The sequence below is a fragment of the Vanacampus margaritifer genome, chromosome 1, assembly GCF_051991255.1.
Source record: "Vanacampus margaritifer isolate UIUO_Vmar chromosome 1, RoL_Vmar_1.0, whole genome shotgun sequence".
In the NCBI taxonomy this organism is placed as follows: Eukaryota; Metazoa; Chordata; class Actinopteri; order Syngnathiformes; family Syngnathidae; genus Vanacampus; species Vanacampus margaritifer.
The window spans coordinates 52102876-52119095 of record NC_135432.1 but is presented as its reverse complement, the minus strand read 5'-3'; the positions used below and the strand labels follow the sequence as shown (position 1 = coordinate 52119095).

The following is a 16220-nucleotide window of genomic DNA, read 5'->3' as shown; positions in this document are numbered from 1 at the left end:
CACTTATAAGCTCTGAATACTTAAACAGCCTCTTCACTCTTATTTTCTCCAACTTCATTGTTAGCAGCAAATCACTATTTTCGTCTTTCTGTTTCTTGCCGGATAGCTTTAAACTTTGTACATGTTGAGCAGAATGCTGTGCTTGTACAGCATCAATTAGCCACAAATGTTGAATTTTCACTCCACAATATTTACTTCTCAATGGTGTTGAGGAGCGAGTTGACCAAAAAAAAACAAAAAATGACCTTGCATGCACTTTGGTCCTGTTTGCGTCCAGCTGGTTGAGGACTGTCGCCTGGGGACGACAGGTGACATGGCGATGGCAGGCAGTCGGCTTTGCGTGTCTCCGGAAGGAGGAAAAGACAACATGTTGTGGGACATCACCTCAGACGGTCTGGTGCGCTGCCACTTCCAACCTGGCCTCGTCCTCCAGGTTAAAGGTCAGATTCCCCTGGCTCCATTTGACCATATTAGTCAACTACAGTGAAGTGAGAAAAATACCATTAGTGGAGTTAATGGAAATGTCATTTATACAGGCAGGCATTTTAATATTCTTAACACTTAAACGTGTTTAAAAAAAAACACACACACATGATTATATATATATATATATATATATATATATATATATATATATTAGTGCAGATGCACACTTGATGATCTTCTACGGCATAACATAATGTAACACTCTGGTGTGTATCACAGGAGGTCAGCAGTACGACCACAACCAGGTGATCCTAAACACGTTCGAGGAGGGAAAACCAAACCAAAGATGGGCACTGGAGATTTTGTGACACGCCGGGCCGTATTGTGGCCCTCAGATGTGGCTCCGCTACTGGAACACACACACACACCACTCAGACGGATCCTGAGTGAGACTTTGCACAAACACTGCACTCTTGTAGCATTCGGACCCTTGTGGAGGAGGGTAACTACTAGGGGTGGGAATCTTTGAATGTCTCGGTTCCAATTTTTGGGCCTGCGATTCGATTCAGAATCGATTTTCGATTAAGAACGATTTTTGATTCAAAATGATTTGATTGACAATGATTTTTGCTTCAATTTATAGATGTGTAAGGAATTGTAATGACCTACTCCAGTCTGACTCGCTAATGCTAATTAGTGCGCTTCTCGCGGCACTTTTATCACTCAAAAAAACGGCTCCACACTGCAAAAAAACAACTTTTATTGGAACTACAACTTAACAATGTATTAGACTGTGTGGAACCACACTGCCCCTGAGTGGCCAAATTGGGTACAACATGAACAGGGCTCCAAATAAAAGCACACACAGACAAAGGCAAGACAGTATAAAAAACATTTTTAAAAATCGATTTTGGGACATTTAGAATCGATTCTGAATCGTACTAAATGAGAATCGCAATTCTTATGAGAATTGATTTTTTTGGCACACCCCTAGTAATTATGTTCTGATTATAAAGTAATCGTTAACTTAACATAACACGTTTGTTGTTTTTGTATTTTATAAAATGTGTTCTTATTTATGTAGCCGCCTTTGCTTTATGTGTTGCATTTTGCTCATAGTGTAATGTCAGCCCAATGCTGCAATTCTCTTGACTTCCTGGTACGTGACGTCTCTACTTACATGGACGGTGTCTGCTTCCTCATCTCATGTTGATGGACGCAATGAAGTCTCAACTCCAAAGATATATTTTATTCATCTTTTTCACTACTGTTGGTAATATTGTAAAGTTATGCAATGTTTTCAGAGTAACACTGAATGAGATTCATATTAGATTGTAATTAGATTTTACATTTTGAATCAACTGTTGTAAATATGTAAATATATAAAAGAGAAAATACCTGTTATGTTCTCGTGTATCATTCCAGACAAGCAACATATTTCGGGTTTTGACTCGACTTGAAAAGTTTGTTGCCGCGACTCTACAAAAAGAAAATGTAAAGTGTAACCCTGCATTCATTAAAGATTTATTAGTTGGGCTTGCCATGTAGAACTATTTGAACTTTGGCCCCAATAAAATGGAAACTCCTGCAATGCTAAAAGCTAACTTACCAACAAGAAAATACTGTACCAGAGCAAAATGGCTGTGAACAGGTGACATTTTGGTTATGCTGGAGTAGACGGGGATGTGCCATGGCTGAATTTGAACATGTGAATCAAAGTTCTGAGGATGAGGGTTCAAATTTCAGCTGCAGCCTTCCCGTGTGATGTTTGCATGCTCCCCCATGCTCGTGTGAAGGTACTACAATACTACGGTAATGATTGCAGATCTGTCAAAGGGTTTTTGGTGAATAAATACTGTATACACAATATACAAATAGCTTCTTTTTTTTGTTTTTGTTTAAATAAAACATCAAATAGATAGATCCTTATTGTCATTGCATAAAATATACAACGAAGGCTTTAAAATGAACATTTATTTTAAGATGTGAAAAATAAAACTTTGCAAGCATTTAGAAGGTATAAATAGTCTTTACACTCAATTTCAGCAGTCAAACACATCAAGATTTCATACACTTGTCAACTCTTTTTTTTTTTTTTTTTTTTTATGCTATGCATCATGTATCCAACTTGTCGATCTGGACCACAGTCTTTCCTCGGGCGTGACCCTTCTCCACTTTCGCAAAGGCCTGAGGAACCTGCGCAAAGGTGAACGTTTCTTCTACAACTGCATGGATCTGCAAATGAAGCCGGCACAGGCAAAGTCACTTGTGCAGCTCGAAGCTAATTTGATTTTTTTTTTTCTGTAAACATAAAAGGTTACTACTACCTACAATAACAGTTAAGTCCTACGAAGATTCTAAATTGTCCATAGATCGGAATGGTTGTGACCTGAGATTCCATCACATTAAAGTTGATCAGACTATGAATAATATAGCATACAGTACCTGGCCTGCATCTACCATCTCCCTTATTTCATCCAGTGCTAGACCGCTCGGTGCAAAGAATCCCCAACGGTAGTGGACTCCCTTAGCGAGGTGCTGCAAGAGAACGGAGCCAGCAAATGAAAGGCAAACTTGATTCTAGAGGTCTGCTCATGTGACAAAACATCAGTTTCGGTCAAAAAGAAGGAAGCCCTATTACGTGACGCCTCACCTAAAAAAAGGTTTATAATTGTCCATAGATATGTGGCCAAGTACTGTTTTTGTCAAAATGAAAATACTCAAATGACTTCAACATAGTGCCTTGGCACTGCAACAAGAATAGATGGCGCCAAAGTAATACGTTTCTGTTGTTTTCCATGCAAATACGAAATGACATTACACAACACGGGCCTCCAGACAAGAGTGTCAGGTTTTGATAGAAGGGTGAGGTCACCTGCTACTTATGACAAAAGCATGTGACCACAGGGAAAGGTTTTTTTTTCATATTATAGTGTAATTGCACATCCACCACAGTAGGTGGCAGTGGCGCTCTCATTGTCACAGAGCCGTAGATATACTGCATTGTCAAAGAGCAAGGTCTATTAGCTCCATTGCAGACTGCAGAGGTGCACTTACAACAATTTTATAGAAAAATTATCCTATTTATTGTCATGGAGGAGAGTTGGAGGGCGGGGCATATTTTCTTCTTTCTGGGGGGGCCTAATAAAAAAATAATTTAGAAGCACTGCTCTAATTGTAAATAAAGTTTATTTTGAAATTGATAATTGGGTCAAATGTTTATTTAACTTTTAAGTGCAATACATTTCAATCGACTGTTTTTTTTCTTCAATTTTGTACATTTTGATAAGTTACAGTACTCAACAATAATAATTGTCTTGATTGCCTTCCCATTTTCCGCAAAAGGTTCATACAAATGTTAATTGTAGTTGGAAGAATAAATAATAAACAATAAATTGTTCTGCTTGTAACTATTTTTTCCTACCTAGAGGAAAATACTCTATACAGCCTGTTGTAAATAAATCTGAATTTTAAATTAATTTCTCCTCACTTCCTGCTTCAAGTCATCCCACACACTCTCTACCACACTGGACATAATGGATATTATTCTTATGTGATGATGCGAGGGGCTCACCTAAAGTACAGTGACGCCCACACATGCACAGATGGAAAAAAAAAATCCAGCAGAGGGTGCTATTGTGACAAAAGCAAAACGTTTGTCAACTTCTATACAAGATTATGGAAAATCGACTTTTTAATTGCTTGTGTGCTAACAGCTGTGTATCTTCCAACCCTCCAAGTGTGAAAGTAAACATATTTATGTACATGCACTTGTAGAATAATTCATCAACCTAATTTTGAAAATGTTTGTCAATGAGCCGTCAACTTGGTTTTAAGGAGAAAAAAAAATCCCCCCTACCTTGAGGGCTTTACTGGCTACAATGACGGCAGTCTTCAACATTCCATCAGCAATCCCCATCGTGTCAGTGTTTTGGAGGAAGGGCGTAACGAGGGTGACGTACTTGGCGCCGCTCCATGGCTTGAGCAGATTCAGCGCCCAGCGTTCTGTGCTGCCTCCAACGTTATCCAGGACCAGGTCAAATCTTCAAGAGGAGGATGGTGATGAGAGCAGTCCAAAATTACAACATCATATAATTACTTTTAGTATGTACAATAGTTTTAAAATGCGGACAAGTTAGTAGAATACACACATTGCTTTTTTTTTTTTTTTGCCCCCCAAACGTGAGCTCACCAAGGTGTTTTGATGTAGCCAGAATAAATCCTGTCCAAGGACGGAATTCTAGGAGCAATTTTTGTTTTCACTTGATGATAAATTAACATACTTGGGAAATGTGTGTTTATTTTCCACAACTATTTCTGTGCAAGTTGATGCAAATTACTGCTGGAAGGGGGAAAAAACTGTTTCAAAGATTATTTGGTATCATGGGGAATAAAGTAAAATAAAATAAAATAAAATATACGCTTTTTGGAAAAAGGCCAAATTGCCCAGCTCTGTCAAGGATCCCCAGTTTGACACGGAATGTTCTCACTTGTCCAGGGCAGCGAGCGGCACTTCAACAGGTCCGGCCGTGTAGTCCACCACGTGGTCCGCTCCGAGCCCCCTGACAAAGCGCTCAGCATTCTGGGAGCATGTTACGGTCACATGAGCTCCCCACGCTTTCAGCATCTACAACAGTAACATGAATGTCAAGATTATTTGAAATTAGATTCAATTTTGTGTGAGATTTGGCACACGTACCTGAATGGCAAATGTTCCCACTCCACCAGACCCACCGAGGATCAAAACACTGTGACGAAGAAGAAGAGAGAGAATTGAGAGTGCGTGCGTGTGTGCGTGCACGTGTGTGTGTGTGTGTGTGTTCCCTCACCGTTTCTTGGCACAGTTGTCTTTTGTGAGCCCGCCGGTGTTGACGAGCGCTGACCAGGTCGTGTTTGCTACGTAAGGGATGGCTGCAGCATCTGCGTGGCTAAGTGACTTTGGTTTGAGGGATACCTGAGTGTGACAGTACAAACGCGAACACGTCAGCCTTCACATGTAAATACCTCCATTGCCATTATTATGACGCAATACCTCATTGGCACTCAGCACAACAAACTCAGCCAAGCTTCCGCGCTTCCACGGTGGGATGGCAGCCCACACCTGACAAGGACATACGCAGCCTCTGGTTTTAATCTTTGACTTAATGGAAAAATGAAAGCATAAAAATGTGCGTCAGTCTGTTTTTACCTCATCCCTTTCTCGGAAGTACTTCACATCCAGGCCACACTCCATGATAACCCCAGACACGTCCCTCCCCAGGATGAGCGGGAACTCATTTTCCGTCTGATTCAAGTTCAGAGGGTCTCGCTTCATGGACATGGTAGCAGCACCATAGCCACCTGGCAGAATGCAAGATATCATTAGTGCACACAACATTACAGTACATCTCAAGATGACTTTTGCTTTCGGTATACCGGTACGTTTGATCAAAACCACAATAGTGTTGTGCTTCTGTCTGATTGTCACTTAGCTACAGTTTGAATATTCATGAGCACAAACGTGTCACTCACCTCTCATGCTGACGTCAATTGGGTTCAGTCCTGCTGCACACACCTTGACAATAACCTCATTAGGGTAGTTGATGATGGGGAATCTGGCATCTTTGGTGAACCGCAAAACATCATTGCCACCATATTTATCAATGACCCATGCGGGCATGACAGTTCTGCAGCTGCTGGAGGTCTTGAAAAATCTGGATGCTGATGTTCTTGAAATGCCACGGTGAAATAACCACCTACTGTCCATGACACGTCTAAGAGCTGCCATCTCTGGATAGTTCAATTATTAACAAATTACACCAAAGTTGCCACCTCTGTAAGAAAATGGACGATTATACCTGCAAAGCCTTCATTGCACCGACCTATGAAAGTTTCGTAAAGTACTACCGCATTCTTACTGTAAACATTTTCCCTCTTGTAATTGTCATATTGAAAAAATCGAAATATGTTGTCCTTTCAAAACGGTGTGCTTCTCTTAAAAAAAACACTTCCGGAATGAGCGGGGTTACTGTTTCAACCAATCAGAGCCAAGCTTGCTCAGAATACAGGCCAATGAAACAAAGCGTTGTTACAACAGCCGGATTTTCCAAATAAACATGTCAGCCTTCTGATGCAGCAAGCACACCGTTGTGAAGGTTGACTGCTAAATCCTGGGCGTATCGTAAATATGCTCAACCTCACTTTACGAGAGGTCAGTGCGGCTTCGTGTTTAAAAGTTGCGTGTTAGCGTGTAAAATGTAACATTAGATAGATTATTATATCTGACTACCTGTCTTGTGTGTAAGATGAATATCGAATTCTATCACTAAATAACTACACGACCACTAACCATGTAACCTTTCTATTGTATCAATTTTACGACCGAAATTTACATATACGCAGCATACAAGCTTTGGATGTACGTTTTAATTTCCCAGGTTTCCATTGCACTCAGAGAGGGAAAGATCTCTCCAACTGAGCTGTGTAGAAAGTGTTTGAACCGCATCAAGCAGAACCAGCATCTAAATGCGTACATCACAGTGACAGAAGACCTAGCCTTAAAGCAGGCTTATGAAGCAGAGACCAGACTCCTACGAGGTGAAAAAAACAGCCGCTGTTAAAGTGTAGTGCTTTGTGTAGTCACAACAATATTTGATGCTCTTCTGTAGGCACCCCTAAAGGTCCTCTGGATGGAATCCCTTTTGCAGTCAAAGACAACTTTTGCACGAAAAACGTCAAGACCACATGTGCTTCACGTATGCTTAAAGGTATTGTGTGGACATGCTCATTGTGTGTTCCTTTAATATTATTACTAAGCAGTGGCGATTTGCTGATTCTTGTTGTTGCAGACTACACTCCACCATACAATGCCACAGTAGTCCAGAAGCTGTTTGACCAAGGAGCTGTTCTCCTTGGGAAGACCAACATGGACGAGTTTGCTATGGGGTACAAGCATTGTTGGAAGTATCAAAACATTTAGTTAGCCAGTCAAAATTAACATTTCCGATATCTTGAATGTTATTTCACCTGGGAAAAATGATGTCACTTTTACCATATATGTCAAATCAGTCACAGCTATTGTTTGTTAGCATTTTGCTTCTTTGTCTTCCAGTTCGGGAAGTACCGATGGTGCATTTGGACCAGTCAGGAACCCGTGGAGCTACGCTTCGCCCTACGGTGAGCGTACAGGAGCGGTACCGGACTCTGACTGGGTTATCTCTGGAGGAAGTTCAGGAGGAAGTGCAGCAGCTGTGGCCTCTCTGACCAGTTACTTGTGAGGCATCAAATCAATCTCAAAAGTGTTACAAAGTGAAAGAGAATGATAATTGTGATTTGTGTTCACGGTAGCGCTTTAGGCTCGGACACAGGTGGTTCCACCCGTAACCCCGGCGCGCTGAGTGGCGTTGTGGCTTTGAAGCCAACGTATGGGCTGCTGTCGAGACATGGCCTCATACCTCTGGTTAACTCCTTTGATGTTCCAGGCATTGTGACACGAAGTGCCAGCGATGCAGCCATTATTTTAGGTAGGTTGAACTTGGAAATTATTTTTAACCCATGCAATGACATGTTTTTAACTCATTCACTGCCATTGACGACTATAGACGTGAAAAATTCATGTGAAGTATTTCTATTAGTTTAACATTTTTTCATTTCATTTCATTTTTTATTTTACATTCATAACAGATATAAAATTATCATGCGATTAATTACGATTAAATGCCCCTTATTTTTAATATATATTTTTCAAATTAGGCCCGTCATGTGATTACAATTTTTAATTGTAATTAATCACATGACTTCACTAGTTAACTAACAATTAATCTGTTCTAAATTTACAATTTATTTTTCTAGGTTTTCATACACTTGTTAGCAAAAGTGGAAAAAAATGTTAAACTAATAGAAAGAGTTCAAATGAATGTTTGGCGTCTATAGCCGTCAATGGCAGTGAATGAGTTAATAAGATTTATATCATATGACAGTGCTATATGAGGTTTCCATAAAGTCTCTTTACAATTAAAAAATAAATATTACAAATTAATTGATCATTAAAAATAACATTAATTGATTGAAATAAACCACAAAAAAAAATTGCAGCGAAATGTGATACATAGACTCAAAGTCAAACATAATCATAGTCATTAGATGCACTACAAAGTGACTAAAATTATATATAAACTTTACAGAAAAGTACAAAATAGTAGCTTTTATATTAGTGCTGCATTAGGTAATATATTTTCTAGCTGGAACTGACCTTACTTAACGCATCAGTTGCTAGAAACAGGGATGTAGTATTTTCCAATTGTTGTGGTAACAAGTCTATTATTTGAATATATGATTAATGTCATTACTGATTCACAAGGATGAATCCTTTCAATCTACCAATGCTGAATAACAATTACTGGTAAATGCTTCCAATTCTATTTTTTTTCTTCTAAAATGTGAAAATTGGTGAGGAGGATAACATTGTTGAGAAGTATCACACGTACAGTTAAAAGTTTTAAACTATGTTTTACAATCGGAATTCACAGAGAAGTGTGAACTGTTGGTGAGTAAATTTATTTGTCTTCTTTTGCATGTCAATGCAGCCGTGAACGATGAATAAGTAGTCAAGTACTAGTACTTGACAATTAGTCTTTCCTGACAATGATGAGGTAAACGTTATGATGGGTGTCAGGTGTCTTGTCCCCACAGGTGCGACATGGGCCTTAAAACCCCGCTCATCTGTGCTTCCTGTTTTAGAGCTTGATAGCACTTGATGGATGTGCAGACATCCCAGAGACACATTTTCAGTCATTTTTTTTCATAACGTGCCTCCCTTTGTTACCAAATGTGGTCCTAAAAAAAAATCTCTATCGACTCTCTAAATGAATAAAAAGCATTATTCATTTGTTGTATTGTAAACACCGCAAATGTTGAAACCGGAAGATCTTATCTGAGATCTTGTTGACACATCAACCAGGTATTCTCCAAGGCCTTGACACAAAAGACTCCACCACAGTTCCTGCACCCCCATCGTCAACAGAGCTGCCTGAAAACTTTGACGTCAAGAACCTCCGCATAGGAGTTCCAAAGGTTCATTTACTCTTTATTTTTTTGCAAATATTTATCGTACTAAACTTTCATTTTCCAATAAGGATTCGCTTAATCATTACGATGTTCTATGATTTGACTGTATTTAGTTTTTGCCTTCTTCTTGGATTGGCATGTAGAACTCGTTTGCCATCATCTCAACTCCAGTTGCAAACTGTGTTATGGACACATACATGCTGTGCATAACAATACGGCATTATTCTTAATGTTCATCACAAATACGGCAACTTAGGATCACCTGCTTTCAAGTAATGATGGTTCTTCCTTGTACTGTATCAATGCCCATGCTAATGTCACTGATGCGTTCAAGTCTTTTATATCATAATACCAAAAATGAATGGATGTTGATTTGTGTCCTAAATCTTATTCAACACTAGGGATGTCAGAAGATTAAAATATTCATCGTAATTAATCGCATGACTCAAGTTAAGTTAACGCACGAATAATCGCAAATTTTATTTCTTTCCTTTTTTTTTTGACAAAGAAAGAAAGAATTGTATTTCTGTTCTAAACGTACCGGTACATTAACCCCTTCAGACACATTTTTCTTTCCTTTTTTTGTTTGCTGATTTTGACTCTTTTCCTAAATAAGAACAACATGGAAACAAATTTGGGGGGTTATGTCATGTTTTAATTTTTTATAGTAGACGCCAGGATAATATGACTGTAACGTCGTGTTGTAAACTTACCAAGCTTATATGTAACATTTTGTACATGAACATCATGCAAATCAACTTGGTAGCTAGCTAGCTAGCTAGGATCCAATCATGAACTAGAAGGGTTGACATCATCCAAATTATCTGTTTTATTGGTTTATTGTCCACTGCAATCATCTATGGGTCTGAAGGGGATATAATGAAAAAAAAATATTTTTTTCTAAGTTTTAATACTCATGTTAACATAAAAGTGGGGAAAAGAATGTTAAACTAATATAAATATGGCTGCATCTTTTAGTCATCGATACAGTAATTTCATAATAGTTCATAAAATTGAGTTAAAATTAAGATGTACTGTTGAAAAACAAGTGTGATATTGATTTGTGTTGAGGTTGCATTTCTGCCACTAGATGGCATCATTGCATTTGTAAGACATCGGTGACAGCTCAGTGTTTTTCCTTTTCATATTAAGAGCTATCTGATCTTTAGCATGAAGTAACTTGTGAAATTCTGCACATTTTTACAATTGTAAAATACAATATTATTATTACATTTATTACTGCTAAATTTTGACGTGGATGTGTCTCCTCCCCCAGTACAGGCTTTCCAAGTAAGGGGCGGTCATTAATCACACGTTTATAAAAATTAGCAGCGTTAAAGGAACTTTAATTTAACCCAAAATAAACACACTACTTTGACACCCAACACGTCAGACACCGACAAACTAACAAAGCTGCGTGTGCCCTCCCATCCGGTTCAGGAGTTCCACGCCCCTGGACTGTCCGAGGAGACGGCGGCACAGTGGAGTCGGGTCGCCGACATGTTTGAGAAAGAGGGTGCGCGTGTGGAGCAAGTGTTCCTCCCCCACAGCCCGTTCTCCATTGCGTGTTACCACATCCTGTGCTGTGCTGAGGTGGCATCGAACATGGCGCGCTTCGATGGCCTGCAGTTTGGTAAATGCGTTCACGTACCACAGGAAATCCGTGTTTGTACTCGGTGTTCATTATTGACAAGCTAGAGGGATCTCAGGTAGACGTAGACTTCGATGACGACGATGATATGTATTCATTCATACCCTTATTGATCAGGCCATCGTAGCGGAGTGAACAGTTCCACAGAGGCCATGTATGCCACCACACGACATGAGGGTTTCAATGACGTTGTGAGAAGCAGAATATTATCTGGAAACTACTTCTTGCTCAAACAGTAAGGCAACATTTTTTCCTCGTGAGACAAAAAAATATCATAAACCAGTTATTTAACACAATCAATGAATTCAAATTTCAGTCATTTAGGGCATTTTTCTTCTTCTCTGATTGTAACCTTTTCCTCCCACTTTGTCAGAAACTTCGAGCACTACTTTGTGAAAGCCCAGAAGGTTCGTCGGCTGATTGCGGCCGATTTCAATCGCGTGTTCGGCTCGGGTGTTGACGTACTGTTGACACCCACCACTCTCTCAGATGCCGCACGTTACGCTGACTTCACACAAGAAGACAACCGAACACGAAGCGCGCAGGAGGATATCTTCACCGTTCCCGCCAACACGGCAGGTAAGCTGATAAATAGGAAATTCAAAACAGACGCAACCACTTTACTTCCAGAAAGAAAGATTACAGCATGGTCATGAAAACCTGAGATGTTTTCCATCAGGTCATTGATTGACTTTCTTCCTGCTTGTTATCACTCTCCAAATTAACCTGCAACTCCGCTTTAGATCAAAATCATCACCTTTCCATGAACTGTCCTTCAGCTCTCGTTTGTCCTCGCTCCAGGTCTCCCCGCTGTTTCTGTGCCAACTACCTTATCCAGAAGAGGCCTTCCCATTGGCTTACAGCTCATAGGCCCCGCCTTCCGAGACAAGAAGCTGCTTAGTGTTGCCCAGTGGATCGAACAAAGGGTTGGATTTCCCTCCATCAGTGACTTTGAGGAATCCAACGGGCACAGTTCCAGTTACAATATTAGCTTTGCGGGGGGGCACAGATGAATAGATCTATTACTTAAAGATTGAAAGTTGTCATTAAGTCCATGAAAAAGACTTTAAAAGCCATGCATACGTTTCCCGTAGTGAAACAGCCAGCCACAGAAATCTGCTTTTTGACTCTTGTGTTGAACAATGTGGAAGCGAATCAAACAAACTGTAACTGCATTATACATAATGGTGGTCACAACGGTACAAGCATCAATAACGACCATGACATCAATCTTTTTGTCATCTAGTTAAATTACCTTATCAAAGTACAGCCTTGTTTATAAAATAATTATGAAATGAATCAAATCACTTTTTATTTTGAAAAAATGCTGTAACTATTGAAATCATCATAGATTGAGATGGGGGTTTTGTTTGGTTGTTTTTGTCTCCTATGATGACTCCAGCAATTAGCCTATAGCCAAATGTTGGTAGCTACTAGAGGTGGGAATCTTTGAATGTCTCACGATTCGATTTGTTTCTGATTTTTCGGCCTGCAATCAGATTCAGAATCGATTTTCGATTGAGAACGTTTTTTGATTCAAAATTATTTGATTGACAATGATTTTTGCTTCAATCTATAAATGCAAGAAATTGTAATGATCTATTCCAGTCTGACTCGCTATTGCTAATTAGCGCACTACTCGTGGCACTTTTATCACTCAAAAGAACGGCTCCACACAGCAAAAAAACAAACTTTTATTGGAATAACTTGATTGTGACTTTTTCCTTATACTCTCTAATGTGGCTACAACTTAACAGTGTATTAGACAACGTAGAACCACACTGCCCCTAAGTGGCCAAATCGGGTACAACATGAACAGCGCTCCAAATAAAGGCACACACAGACAAAGGCTAGACAGTATAAAATAATTTAAATAAAATCCATTTTGGGCCATTCAAAATCGATTCTGAATCGTACTAAATGAGAATCGATTTTTTTTAATTAATTTTATCTTTTTTGGGCACACCCTAGTAGCTACCACTGCATCATAGGCCATGGAAAAAAACAAGATTTTAATTTGATGTACACTTTCTTTTTCTGTGTTTCGATTGCTCAGCCCTTCGATGGGAATTATGGATGTGCGCATATTGTATGCCCTCTTAAATTATCACCTGTATAAAGTCATACTGTCAATGGACAATAGTTTTGAATTTTTTAATAATTATTGTAATAAATGTACATAGCCTTGTTCTTGGAATTACTGAAACACCATTGCAAACGTATTGATTGTTAAGTTGCAAGTTTTGACAATTTTTGTCTTAATGACGAGTAGTTGTCCAAAAACAGTTGGTCAAAATGTAGGCTATTTATTTTAGAGAGCGAGAGGATGAAAAGATATTAGCTTGGTTTAAGTTCTATAGAAACGTAGCAATGTAATTGAGGAGCTCTGCATTTAAGTGTCAAGGGAGCTCAGATGAACCCAGACATCCAATTACAGAGCTAGAAAGGTGCTAAAAAATAAAGTGTTTACAGAAACTCAAATAACCTGCTCTCTGATGACTCCAAATAACTCAAAACAGTTCACTTGCTAATTGGCCCAAATATGCCTACTGGTAATTTTACATAAATGTAATGTTTTGTTTTTGGTACTGCAATTAATATAAATTATTTACTAAAGTAATCCCAGAAATAATTTGCTGTACATATTTCTGCACATTTAAAATAACCTGCCTCATTCTCTCATAGGAATTGTACCACTCCAAATCCTCAAATCCCAGCTCGCAGTTGCTACATTTAGCTTGCTAGCTAAATTTAAATTACTCCCACTGAGAGTAACACATTGCATGTGCTGTATTTAAAGTAACTTTTTTTGTGTCTGTGGTGAGACATGGTTAATCCAATTAAGACTAGATTGTTCCACCTACTAGGGCAGTGTTGTATTTAGTCAGCATCAAACAACACAAGGCAAGCTCAATTCAGAATAGCAAACGTGTTTATTATTGCTACTGTCACATGCCCACACACACATTTATCATAGTCAAGCCATTGTGGAAACACATGTATAATGAAAAAAAAACGTATAAAAGCTGAGGTAAAGTGACAGCTTCCTGAGTGACAAATAAGTTTCACTTATGCCGCATCAAAAGCAGGTCACGCAAAACGTTATCCGCAGCAAGCTAGCAGCAGGGTTACATACTGCACAGATGGTTGTCGTGGCAGCCAAATGATTGGCCACCCCGTTTGAATGTGACCATGTTTCGCGGAAATTTTTTTGCTGGCTTATCTTGTATTGGGGTATGTGGCGTGCGATAACTTCAATGTTGACAAGATGCCCACTCAAGCATCATGTCGAGGAGGGAGGCATTGAAAACATGGGGTCGCTATCAGCTCACTCATTTCTCACTAATGTTGAATAGAAAGAGAAATGCAAATATTGCTTACATTTACACAAGTGTGAACTCATCGTTGCTCAAGATAAAATAAGTCCTAGGTTTCAGTTTCAGAGCCTTATATAATTCACGCATGTAAAACTCTCAACAACTTAACTCATTGTGATTATATATCTTAGAGAGGTTACAAATTGGATGTACAGTAATAATCCTAATCTATAACAACAAGTGCACAGAGACTCCCATTACTTGATAGGTTCTTAATGAGGGTCTGTACACGAAAGTATCGGGGCACCTTGCATTACATCAAGATAAAGAGCATCGGAAGGAGCTCTAATATGTCAAAATTTGGCCTATTTCATATTTTTGTGCAAATCTACACTAGTGGTTAGTCTGTTATTTTGACAAACCATTATCAAGTGATGAAAATTAACGATACAGTGTTTAATAATGCAAAAATTATGCTGTCTCCCCTAATTTCTTTTTTTTTTTTAAATGACAGGAGGATTCTGCATGACTGTGACAATTTGTGGGGTCGAAGGTCACTGATATTGGACCTGTACTGTAGTACAGCCGGTATTGTAGTTGTAGTTCATCCTAAAGTTGTTTAATGGGTTTTAGATAAGTACTTTCAACTTCTAAAACACACCAAACCATGTTGGCTGTTACAATGGGGGGAAAAACAGTCGTTCTCCAAACTGAAGAGGAACAGCAAAGAATAGTCAACAGTATAAAGTACAAACAAACACACACAGTGATTAGCAGAGCTAGGCACTTCCGTTAATCGTAAATTCCCGTCTATGACGATCCCCACCTTGTGGCAAGTGCACAATGGCGCGAAGCCTCGGTTGTGGTTTGCACAGTGTAAATCAAACAATTAGGAGGAACGATCTCTGCTTCCTGAAAAAATATCAGTCGCTATTTGTTTCATGTTGGTAAGCCACAATTCAGTGAAATGAAGAGGCGTGACAGAGGTCTGAAAGCAACGATGCATGAGACTAAACTGACTGTTTAGTGTGTGGTATGAGATTCAGTCAATCTAGACAGTCCATTTATATACACTAATTTGCTGACAGATTTTATGCAATAATAGTTTTGATGTCTAAATATCAAGTCCTTCCTAAGATCGCTTCTGTTTGCTTTCCTCCCCCACTTTGTCACCACCAGACCTGAGCTCAGATTTCCTTCAGTTTCAGGGGATGTGTGGCGTGGAAGAGAGCATTGAGTGGTCACACTCTGTCGGTCGACTAAAACAGAAGTTTTGTCTCCGTCACCTGACCACACTCCACCAGCACTCAGCAGTCACTACTGAGCTGCAAGAATGTGACCAGCAAGTTCAAAAAGACCATCGTCTTTGTCTTAAAATGTGAAAAACCCAGAAGAGAAAACTATATGTGTAATAGTGGTGACTAGCAGCAGGAAGGAATGAAAAATGGGGCCGATTCGGCACACATCCCAATGAAGTGTTTTTTTGTTTTTTTTTTAGGAGATAAGATGAGCTGGACAATGCATCCGTTGTCATAAAATGAGGGAGGGAGGCATTTCCCACACAGAACCAAACTAAGGGGCAGTCCAGAGAATTCCATGAACCCCTTTGAAGGTCCAAGCAGCAGGTGGAGGCTGGACTGGTCAGTGTATGAATTATTCACCTGCTGAGAGTCAATCATTGAGCTTCACATGCTCACGACCTCCATTGTGTTGTATTATCGCTATTTGTTAGGAGCTGCTTGCAGAGATGGCATATCCTGGTTCAGAAAGTAAAAACCCTG

The 16220-nt window shown here is 39.3% G+C and overlaps 3 protein-coding genes across 3 annotated transcripts in view; 2 read left to right on the top strand and 1 right to left on the bottom strand.

The window, feature by feature from the left end:
* Nucleotides 1-1830, top strand: part of crybg1a (crystallin beta-gamma domain containing 1a) — a 46525-nt gene extending 44695 nt beyond the window's left edge. The window contains exons 22-23 of the mRNA XM_077584221.1: nucleotides 278-440; nucleotides 706-1830. Of these exons, the coding sequence (XP_077440347.1) occupies nucleotides 278-440; nucleotides 706-794 (252 nt within the window). The 3' untranslated portion in view covers nucleotides 795-1830. The remainder of the gene's footprint in view (nucleotides 1-277; nucleotides 441-705) is intronic.
* A 539-nt stretch (nucleotides 1831-2369) lies between these two features.
* On the bottom strand, nucleotides 2370-6504 carry rtn4ip1 (reticulon 4 interacting protein 1). The gene is made up of 9 exons (XM_077584471.1): nucleotides 5938-6504; nucleotides 5615-5766; nucleotides 5459-5527; nucleotides 5256-5380; nucleotides 5126-5174; nucleotides 4917-5053; nucleotides 4286-4469; nucleotides 2872-2964; nucleotides 2370-2661 (listed from the first exon to the last, which is right to left on the bottom strand). Exons 1-9 carry the CDS (start codon nucleotides 6191-6193, stop codon nucleotides 2542-2544), a joined length of 1185 nt encoding a protein of 394 aa, XP_077440597.1. The 5' UTR covers nucleotides 6194-6504; the 3' UTR covers nucleotides 2370-2541.
* On the top strand, nucleotides 6502-13312 carry qrsl1 (glutaminyl-tRNA amidotransferase subunit QRSL1). The gene is made up of 11 exons (XM_077584348.1): nucleotides 6502-6616; nucleotides 6843-7002; nucleotides 7074-7172; nucleotides 7254-7350; nucleotides 7517-7678; nucleotides 7753-7928; nucleotides 9365-9477; nucleotides 10912-11104; nucleotides 11240-11357; nucleotides 11496-11701; nucleotides 11924-13312. The coding sequence occupies exons 1-11, from the start codon at nucleotides 6593-6595 to the stop codon at nucleotides 12133-12135; spliced, it is 1560 nt and encodes a 519-aa protein (XP_077440474.1). The 5' UTR covers nucleotides 6502-6592; the 3' UTR covers nucleotides 12136-13312.
* The last annotated feature ends 2908 nt before the right edge of the window (nucleotides 13313-16220 follow it).